The 11,047-nt window shown below is 41.9% G+C and overlaps 1 protein-coding gene across 1 annotated transcript; it reads right to left on the bottom strand.

Moving 5' to 3' along the window:
* Positions 1–298: 298 nt before the first annotated feature.
* LOC102531578 (olfactory receptor 2D3-like) lies at positions 299–1,246 on the bottom strand. The gene has a single exon (XM_006215870.3). It carries the CDS (start codon positions 1,244–1,246, stop codon positions 299–301), a length of 948 nt encoding a protein of 315 aa, XP_006215932.1.
* Between the last annotated feature and the right edge of the window lie 9,801 nt (positions 1,247–11,047).

Genomic DNA, 11,047 nt, shown 5'->3' on the forward strand with positions numbered 1-11,047 from the left:
AGGTTGGATCTAAGAATCCAATGGCAGAAGGCCACAGTCTACCTACAATTGACATGCAACATGAGTAACAAATGAACTTCTGCTGTTGTAAGCCATTGAGATTATGAAATTGTTTCTCACTGCACCACAATCTAGCAAATTGATCACGACAGCCATGTTGGTTTCATGTACCACATTTGTTCCACTCACCAAGTACTATATTGGTTTAAATGTATAATGTTGGCTTTATACATCATAGACACTGTTCCTTTCCTCAGCATTGGACATTCTACCCCAGGTCCCTCCCAGGTCCCTAGGCTCACCAGGCCACTCTACCTCTCCCCATCACTTTGAGAAAAGCCTCCTTAATGTCCTTGTTCCTCAGACTATAAGCCACAGGATTGAGCAGGGCAGTGAAGACATTATAAAAGAGTGATATCTGCTTGTCTTGCTCAGGAGAATAGTTGGAATTGGGCCTCATATAGATGTAGGTGCCTGGAGCATAGAAGAATGTGACCACAGTCAGGTGCGAAGCACAGGTGGAGAGAGCCTTGTAGCGGGCCTGCATGGACTTGATCTTGAGAATGGCCTGGGCAATACGTATGTAGGAGGCCAGAATGAGTGAGAGTGGGGCAGCAACCATGAAGACACTGATGACCAGGTCCACCATCTCAATGAGGTGAGTATCCATGCAAGCCAAGCTTCGTACTGAGGGACCTTCACAGAAGTAGTGGTTGACCAAGTTGGGCCCACAGTATGGCAGGCTCATGGTGAAAAACGTATGGATCAGAGAGAAGAAGAAACCACAGGCCCAGGTCCCAGCTGCCAGCCATGTGCACAGGTCCCAGCTGAGGATGACAGTATAACGTAGAGGGTAGCAGATGGCCACATATCGGTCATAAGCCATGACTACAAAGAAAATGCATTCAGTCAGGCCCAGGGCACCAAACATATACATTTGCAGCCAACAGCCAGCAAAGGAGATGGTCTGAGGTTGAGTGAGAAGATGCACCAGCATCTGGGGCACGGTGGTGGACACGTTGCCCATATCCAGCAAGGAGAGGATACACAGGAAGAAGTACATGGGAGTGTGGAGGTGCATGTCCAGGCATATCAGGATGACAATGAGCCCGTTGCCAAGGACTGAGCTCAGGTAGAGGAGAAGGAAGGCAATGAAGAGGAGCCTGTTGGATGTGGGGTCACTGGAGAAGCCAAGCAGGATAAATTCAGAAACCCAGCTTTGGTTCTGCCCTGGAAGCATCCACATGGTGGGCCTATAGGATAATCACATTCGTTTAAATGTCATCTAAGGTATGGTAGTCTAGTAAGAACTGGAGGCAGACAGGCTAGGATTTTAATTCTGGGCTGACTTGAACCAGTTACTTAACCTCTCTGAACCTCAGTCTCCTCATCTATAAAATGTGGCTAGTAACACTCATCTCTCAGGGTTTCAATGAGGAGTAGGGGCAATATGTATGAAGCATCTTACACAATGCCTTAAAACACTAAATAACAATAAAATGCTCTTATGCAATCTCCCCAGTCTTACTCCCCACCCCTCATTGAACAAAATGGTCACTCGCATGTCTAGCAACAGTCAATTTACACTATATCAGATCTAGCCCCCAAACTTGTAGAGGTGGCCTTCCCCTCTGTCTGAAGGATCATTTCTCTGGGTGTGCTACAAACCTCTCCTTACCCTGTAAACATTTCTCTTGTGGCAGCTGGCAATGTGAGACATTATCAATAGAGAGTGATAGAGGGGCACTGTAATGATAGCAGCAGGAAGGCACTTTTGTGGGGGCTTCATCCTCTGTCCTCAGTTACTCAGCTTGAGAGCCAGTGGGCTGGTTATGGAAGGGCCAGTAGCACTCATCTCAACGGACCTCAGTGGACCAACCACAGTCACACACTCAGGCTATACACAGCCTCCCCATCCAGTGACCACTTCCATGGAGCTCTGGCCTTGCCCCGTGGTAGCAGACTGTGTATTCCTGTGGTAGTCATACCCTCTTTAAAAAGTCTTAGCTCAGTCTTTTGGGGCAAGGGGGTGGGGAAGGGGCATGTCAGGAGCAGGAGGAGGGAGGGAAGTATCTCCTAAACCCTAAGTCCCTTCAGTGTGTGCTCTTCTTCAGCCATGAGGCAGTAGCTACTTTTTCCCCCCGACTTACTACTTTTGGATATCTTAGAGTTCTCTTGTATCCCTTTTTAGTAGTTATCCACCTTTTGCTAGTTAATAATTCTTTGTATTACATTTTCCCTGCTCACATGACTGGTGTGCTCTTGTCTCCTGCCGGGATCCTGAATGATACAGATGCTAAATCTATGCGAAGTCAGTTTGATAGGGAACAGAATGTCACATAGTTATAAGCTATCTATCCATAAAGTAATTATTAATTACAACACTAAAAGGTAGTAGCTATCACTGGAGAAACTAAACAGCATTTTAACTGAGTGATTACAATTAACATCACCAATAAGGAACAGATAGACACAATGTGTCTCCATATGTAAAATCCTAATAATATTTCACCTATATATTATTTCAGCCAAAAAAAGCAAAAACCTGAATCTAATCATGACGAAACATCAAATAAACCTAAACTGAAGAATATTCTATGTAATAACTAACTTTTAATATTCAAAAAAAAAGTCTATATCACGAAGACAAAGGCTGAGAATATATAAAAGCACAAGGAGACTGAAAAAGATACAACAACTAATGCAGGATGTAATCCTGGAAACGGGGATGCTATAACAGTAATTTGACAGTTGATAAAATGGAATATGAATTAGATTAGTTTAGATAAATGCATCACTGCTGTATTTCCAGAATTTGATAACTACTGTGTAAGAGAATATTCTTATTCTCTTACATCTTAGGAACTACTCACTGCAGTATTAAAGGAAAAAGGAACATAATACTTGCACATTATTCTCAAATAGTTCTGAAATTATAATAAAAACAATGGGTTTTTTTGTTTTTGTTAAACAATGTTTTAAAATTAGGCATGGGGCATATAGGACTTCTTTGTAGTATTCTTTGAGCTTTTCTGAGGGTTTTAAATTTATTTCCAAAAAAAGTTTTTGAAATAAAATTTTAATGTGAAGTAAAAACTTTTTCTAACAAACAAAAGTGAGATTATTTAAAAGGAGTTCTTCTGGCAGAAAGTAAGTGACAGAAATACAAAAGCGCAAAAAGGAATGAAGAGACCCCCAAGGAAAGGGTAAATATAAATTACTAATGAATGTAAACCAATAATAAAGTCTTGTGGAATTTAAAACAAATGAAAGACTAAAGATGATGGCAACAGTAGCACAAGAAATGGAGGGGTAACTAGAGTTAGTATCCTAAATATTTAGCATAATTGGAAAAGTGATAAAACTAATCATTTGCATTAGACTGTGATAAGTCAAAGATTTATGTTGCAATATCTACGAAAATCAGTAAAAGAATAAATAATATATAGCCAACAACCTAAAATAGGAGAAAATGGACTAATAAAAATGTTCATTAATCCAAGATAATGCACTTTTGACAAAGGGAAAATGAAACATAAAGCAGGCAGTTCAATAGAAAATAAGTGGAAAGATGGTATGAACTTAAATATGTAGGTAATTATTTTAAAGGCAAAAGGACTAAATATTTTTAAAAGGCATATTCTCAAACTGAGGGTTTTTCTTAAAACTCTACACATTATTCACAAGAAACACACCTTGTTCATTCTGCAATACATACATATTTCAAATCAACATGCTCTTCACCTTAAACCTACACAATGTTATGTCAATTATATCTCAATAAAGCTGGGGGGAGGAAGAAATACACCTTAATACAAGATCACAAACACACTAGGAATATACCTTGCAAATATTAAGCAAAAGAAAAAGTGTAGCTTCATGAGACATTTGTCAAAAGTGACCGTATCCTGCATCATAAATGTAAGCCCCCAAAAATCCAAAGGATGGAAATCATTTAGAGTATACTCTCTACACCGTGAAACTGGTTAGAAAGCAGCTTTGAAATAAATATAATGGGGAAGTACTCAACTCCTTTGAAATTAGCAAAGACTTCTAAATAATTTATGGGACAAGGAAAAATCAAAATGGAAATTAGTATAAAATAAAATAAATAATGATGAAAACAAAATATTATCAGTGCTTAGGGGAAACTTTATAGCCTTAAATGCATATATTAGAATATTTTTAAAAGCCTAAAAATTAATCAACTAAACTTCAAACTCAAGAAGCTAGAAAAGAACTACAAATCAAATCCAAAAAGAAGTTGAAGAAAGGAAATAATAAAGATAAGAGCAGAAAACAATGAAATGGTAAACAAACTTACAATAGAGAAAAATCAACAGAGCCAAAAATTCATTCTTGAAAATAATATACAAGTCCTTAGCAAGACAGATGAAGAAAAATCAATAAAACACCAATTACCAACATCAGGAACGAAAAGATGAATATTACAATAGATCCTACAGTCATTTAAAAGTTAATTTTAAAAATTACAAACAACTTTATACAATTTAAGTATAAATTGACAATTAAACAAAATAGACAAATGCCTTAGAAAACACAAATTACCCAAACTGACAAAGTAGAACTAGAAGTCAGAAGAATTCACTGTCTTTCAAAATAAAATTGAATCTATAATTTAAAACTTTCCTAGGTGGAAAACTCCAGGCCCAGACAGCTTTACTGGTGAATTCTTCCAACATTTAAGAGAGGAATAATACCAATCATAACAAACTCTTTCAAAGCATAGAAAAAGAGTAAAAATTTCCCAACTCATTTTATGAGACCAGAATAAACTAAATACCAAAAAATAACATTACAAGAAGGAAAACTCATAAATGAATCTCTCTCATGGGCATTGCTGTAAAACTCCTTAACAATATATTCGCAAATATAATGTAGCAATATATTTAAAAGGATAACACATCACAATCAAATTGGGTTTATTACAAGAATTCAAGGTTGGTTTAGCATTTGATAAACCAACAACATAATTTATCTGATTAATGGAAATTAAGGAGAAAATTATATGATTAACTTAATAGTCACAGAAAAAGCATCTGGTAAAAGTCAACAACCAATTAAGGTTAGAAATAAACCTCTCAGCAAAGTAGAAATAGAAGGGAACTTTCTTAATGGGATAAATATTATTGCCAATAAAAGAAGAAGCAACCTACAGCAAATTTCATACTGCATGGTGAAACACTGATAACTTACTGACGTTGAAAGTGAAACAATGCTTACTATTACCATTTCTATTAACCATTGTACCAGTGGTCCTAGCCAGTGAAATAAGAGAAAGAAATAAAAGACTAAAGGATTGGAAAGAAAGAAACCAAACTGTCATTATTTGAAGAACACTTGATTGTGTAGGTAGAAAATCTAAAAGAATGAAAGACAAACTGGAATTAATAAGTAAGTTTACAAAAATTCAACATATTTCTCTACCAGCAACTAGAAAATAATTTACAAGAGCATTTTTAAAACCAAACATGCAGCAATAACTCTAATAAAATACGTATAAAAAAACATTATTTAGAAAAATTAAGGTAGACCCAAGTAAATGGAGGAATATGCCCTGTTCAAGAATGAGTTGGACAATTCAATTTTATAAAGACGTAAAATTGACTTATGGATTCAAATCGATCCCAGTCAAAACCCCAACAGGTTTTTCTATAGAAGTGGACAAGCTGGTTATAATATTTATGTGGAAACTGAAGAATCTTGAAGAAAAAAAAACAAAGCTGGAGGACTTACCAGATATTCAGACTTACTATAAAGCTGCAATAAATAAGCAAATAAATAAACAAATAGATAATGGAACAGAATAAAGTCCAGAATAGACCCATGAATGTATAGTCACCTGATTTATGACAAAGTTGATCCTACAGTGCAGCGGAGGAGAGCATGGTCTTTTCAATCAATTCTGCTCAATCATGTGGATATTCACACAGGAAAAAAAAAATTTTGAATCCTACGTCATACAGTGCACAAAAATCAACTCCAGATGTATTATAGATTTACATGGTAAAGATTGAACAACAAAAATTTTGGAATCAAACACAGAAAAATATCTATGTCACCTTGCAATAGGCAGAGATTTCTTAAACAGGACACAAAAAATCACTAACCATAGAGAAAATATGATAAACCAGATCATATTAAAACAAATAACTTAACCCAAAATAAATAAAGAACTCTAACAAATTGTGGTATGTTCATAGAGAAGTTACCTTTGGTGAGGGTAGAAACTTGAAGGAGACGTCAGGCCATCCTTAGTCTTCACTGTCCCTGCCCCGACCTCGTCACCTAACCAATGGACCACATACACATCCCTCAAAGCCATCTCTTCCTTTGCTGTGGACCGAGAGCCCATAATTTCTCACCCACAATCATGCACAAGCCCCTTCTGCCTCTGGACTCTTTTCCTTAAATGCATTCCCTAAATAGACTACTGCAAATGATTGTTCACAACACAACACTGGTCCTGTCTCCTGCTTAAAACCCTTTAAGCGTTCCCCAATACCTGATCACTTTAGACAAATGCACAGAGCCCTTCCTAAATGATCTGCCCCCTGCAGACTTCTTCAGCCTCAGCACCCAACCCTCTCCCCTCTCCCATCTTTTCCATACAAGCATAATCTCCATAGGAGTATACCCAGTTCCATGTATGTCTCCACTTCTGTCACACCTTCAGACCTTTGCCTAGGTCTTCATGGAAGAGCCACGACACCTGCTTCCCTGCTGCCCACACACTGTATTGCACATCCAACCTTTAGTCCCACAGTAGGACTCAGCTCAGGTGTCATCCCATCAGGAAGCCTTCCCAGACCTATTCCCCATCTCCCACCTCCAAACCTTGATTAGATGCTTCCCTTATCTCTCACAGGCCCCAGCGATCATTGGCAGATTATAACCTAAGTAATCCCAGAGAGTTCTGATAGAAAGTTCAATAACTAATATCTCGGGAAAACGTTCTCCCTCTCATGTTAATTCCCACTAATTGAGTTGGAACATCCATAATAAAGTACGGACACAGGGGTGAGTTGATAACCTCCTTTTCAGTAATAATAATAGCTAATGTTTAGTGAACAATTTGTGCCAGGCATTGCTACGCTAACTTTATCTCACCCTCACAACAACTTATTGAGGTAAGTACTATGACCTCCATTTTACAGATGAAAGAAAACTAAGGCACAGAGAAAATAAATGATTTGTTTCAAATTTTATGCTTTGTGTGAAGGACAACCAAGGCAGTTTGGCTTCAGAGCCAACACTTAATTATCCTCTCCTGCTTCAGGTGAACAGGCTTTAAGTGAGAAAGGTAAAGAATGCAAACGTCCCCTGTCTTACCGCAATCTGAGCCTTGTGAGGTTTGGCATGAGATACTACAGAATCATGGCCTATGAGGTGCAGCTACCAGACAAGACATGGGAATGGAGACATCATTTAGTTGGGGAGAAAAAAGCCTCCTAAGATTCTGTCAGTCTGATAGTCTTTGTCTTAATTTACAACAGCCTAGACAACTAGGCGGCAGGGGGTAGGGGTGGGTCCAGATCATTGCAGTAACTGATGTCACTGTTGAAGGCTTCTCCCAGCATAACCCTCATTGTCCTTTCATGGATGTCTCTTAGCGAGACTCGGAGATCTCAAGCTCAGGAAATTGTATTATTCATTTTCTGTTTCTGGCTCCTAGAATATGCCTTGACACAAGGACCTATCAGTAAATATTCACTAAATGAATACATGAAAGAGGGAAGAAGGTCTAGGAAGAAAGAATGGGTGGGGATTGAGGTATGAGGTGGTGAAGGAAGATGAGGGGGGAACGAGGGAAGGGCACGAAAGGGATATTGGGGTGCAAGCACAGAGAGGACCAGGGACTGGGTGACTAGCTACCTCTGACCTCTGGCCCTCACAGGTGCCTGGCTTCCGCCCATAGCCTCAAGCCCAGTGACCATCTCACCCCTCAGGTATCCACAGAGGCAAGTCCTGGAGAGACTGTCACTTGTTCTTAAGGGAAAGAGACTGAACAGGAAGCGCCCAGGGCTGAGTCCAGTGAGCCAGGATTCCAGGCAACCCAGTCTCCAGAAAAGCCCTGTGTTTCTGAGAGTTTGGAGGCTGGACCCCCTGCCCTCTCTCCATTGTGCAGCTCTCTGCACCCGGCTAGGCCAGCCGTGGTTGATGAAGGCCTTGTCTGTCAGGACCTTGGGTACAGATGTAGGGAGCCTCAGCCATTCCAAGCTCCTCCCAATGGGCCAAGTTGCTGAGGCTTTATGGTCCTGCCTCCTCACCAGGTTTTTCTGGGAGAGCATGGATGGGTAGGGCCACCCCCTGCCACCTGCCACCTCCATCCCTGTCCCTGATGGGGATGCCAAGATGGAATTCCCTGAATGCTGTCAACAAGAACCCCACAAGGAACAGGCCCCTGGGGACAGAGCAGGAGGAAACCACACCCAGGTTGGCGATGGGGAGAAACCTGTCTACTTCCTTTTCTAGTCTTCAGGGGGGTATGACCAGCCCAGGGGAGCAGTGGTTGTTACCTGGTCACCTTGTAGAAACGTCAAGAACTGAAGGCTTCGTGCTGAGCCCCTCCCACCCCCCAAACCCCTGGGCCCCACTGTCAGTCGGACCAGGTCTGAGTCCCATCCCTATTCTTTAATGAACTACCCTGAGCAAACACAACTCCTCCACTCCCCCCAGCACGATCCCTCAGACGGGTTACTCAGCCTCTCTGACAATCATTAAAAGTTGACCACGGAGCACCTACCTTACTCTTGACCCAGGGCCTGACAAACAGCATCTGAAAGGTAAGCAGTAGCAGCTGCGTGTTACACACAAGGAAGTCGAAGCCCAGTGGACAGAGGACCTTGCCCCAGGGCTCTCGTCTTCTAAGGGCAGAACCAGAATGTATGTGAGGGTCTACCAAGTTCCAGTGCCCTTTCTCTTCAACTTGCTGTGGTTCTGCCTCAGTTTGTCCCTCCGTAAAATAGCAATAATCTCTTCATCATCCCGACTTTCTGGGACTGCTGGGAGAACTCAAGGAGGTAACGTGTTGAAAGCCTGGGCATGAGTCCTGGCCACGCCTTCCGTGACTGTGACCTCTCACGTCTGCCTTCTGTCTGGATCTTGGTTCCCCCTCCACTCGGAGAGAAGGTTGGGCTCGGAGGTCCCTCAGGTCAGCCACAGGTCACCAGAGCCAACCACTGACTTTTCAGAAATGTTGTGAGGTGGCGTTAAACAAGGTCATCATTATAGTTAAACTGTATAATCTATAACCATACAACTTGAATCAATTATGTTATAAACAAAGTCAGTGGACCTTGCAAGTATTCTGGTAAGTGAAGTAAAGCCAACAGAAAGACAAATACTGTATGATCTCACTTATATATGGAATCTAAAAACATCGAACTCCTAGAAACAGCAAGTAGAGCATGGCTGCCAGGGGCTGGAGGTGGGAAAATGGAGAGGGGTAGGTCAAAGGGTACAAACTCTCAGTTACAAGACAGTAAGTTCTGGGGACCTAACATACCGTGTGGTGACTACAGTTAACAACATTGTCTACTTGAAAGCTGCTGTGAAAGTAAAGTTTCAATATTCTCACCATAATGGCAACAACAAAATGGTAATTATGTGAGGTGAAGGATGTGTAAACTAACCTTATTAACTGTTTCACAGTATGCACGTGTTTTATCACATTGTACACCTCAAACTTACGCAATGTTATATAGCAATTCAATCTCAGTAATTTGGAGTAGGAAAAGAAAAATCAGTTCATAAAGTGAGAAAAAAACAAACAAAAGCTCCAAACTCTTCTCCCGGTTTCTCTACCACTGAAGTGCAGGTATCTGTTCTCTGTGTTGTAGAAGTTGTTTGCACCTACTGGATCTGTTTAGTGGAAGCACTCTATAAGGGTATGCTCCGTGCCTCTCTCCCCACCTCTGAGCTCAAAGACATTACATTAGCTTGAAATAAGGCCATGAGGGGTGTATCTACCCAACACAGTAACTGGCAAACAATACGAATCAGAACTCCTCCCCACCCTTCCAGGACTGATTGCTAAGCATTTATCAGGGCACCTCTGATTCTAGCCCTGAGTCCTAAGAGTCTATAGACATCTCAGGACAGCCTAGTGCTGGAGGGACCCAACTCTGCCAATGTCAAGGGCTAGGGGACCCTCAGTGAGCAACCTTCATCCAGGAGAAGCCCGGCCCAACAGCTCAGTCACTCTCAGCCTGGTCCTCCTTGCCTGGCCCCAGCAGAGGCTCCCAGACAGCAGCCCCTCACACTTTCCTCTGGACCTTCACCAGCATCCTCACAGACCTCCGCAGGCCCAGCTGTGGTTGAGGCCTCCTGACGCAGGACATGCAGCAGACCAGCTCTGCCATTTTGCTGCTCAGGGAAACACCGGCTCTCACTTTTAGGGACAAAGTCCAAGGGCACTCACAGCCTACTTTGCACAGGCTTTGGGAAGAAGGGATTTGACAGGTGAGAAAACAGTGTTAAAAAGGATAAGGGACTCATCCAAGGTCATATGGCTGATAAGGGAGGACCCCAGATGCAAACGGAGGCCACTGCTACCCCACATGGCCGTGTCTTCTGAGTCAAGAGTCAGTTCCCACTCCTCTAAAGCGGGGAAGATCCATTCCTTTCACAGGGTATGATACAGATCTAGAGAAGGCACATGCGGGTGGTTGGGCCCAATGCTTAGCACAGAATAACCACCTAATAATGGTTAATCTCATCCCTGTGTCTACATCCTGACCCCTTTCTCCCACTCCCTCTTCCTCGCATCACACTTTGCAGGGAGGGGACGCATTCCCTCCTACATGGCATCTCTGGGGCTTGACCCACTGTGTGTCCTTGACCTTTCCCCTGGGTTAGGAGTACCAGACGATTCCATCTGGGCACCTCATGGTTCCTTGTGAGGGACAAGGCAGGGGGACTCTGATCCCAAGGCTCCCTCCAACCCTCAGCTCTTCCACAGACTCAGCTTGAGTCTCAGAAGACGGCCTCGTAGGAGTCTGCTCCTGTACCCCAACCACTCCTC

This window comes from Vicugna pacos, chromosome 13 (genome assembly GCF_048564905.1).
Source record: "Vicugna pacos chromosome 13, VicPac4, whole genome shotgun sequence".
Classification (NCBI taxonomy): domain Eukaryota; kingdom Metazoa; phylum Chordata; class Mammalia; order Artiodactyla; family Camelidae; genus Vicugna; species Vicugna pacos.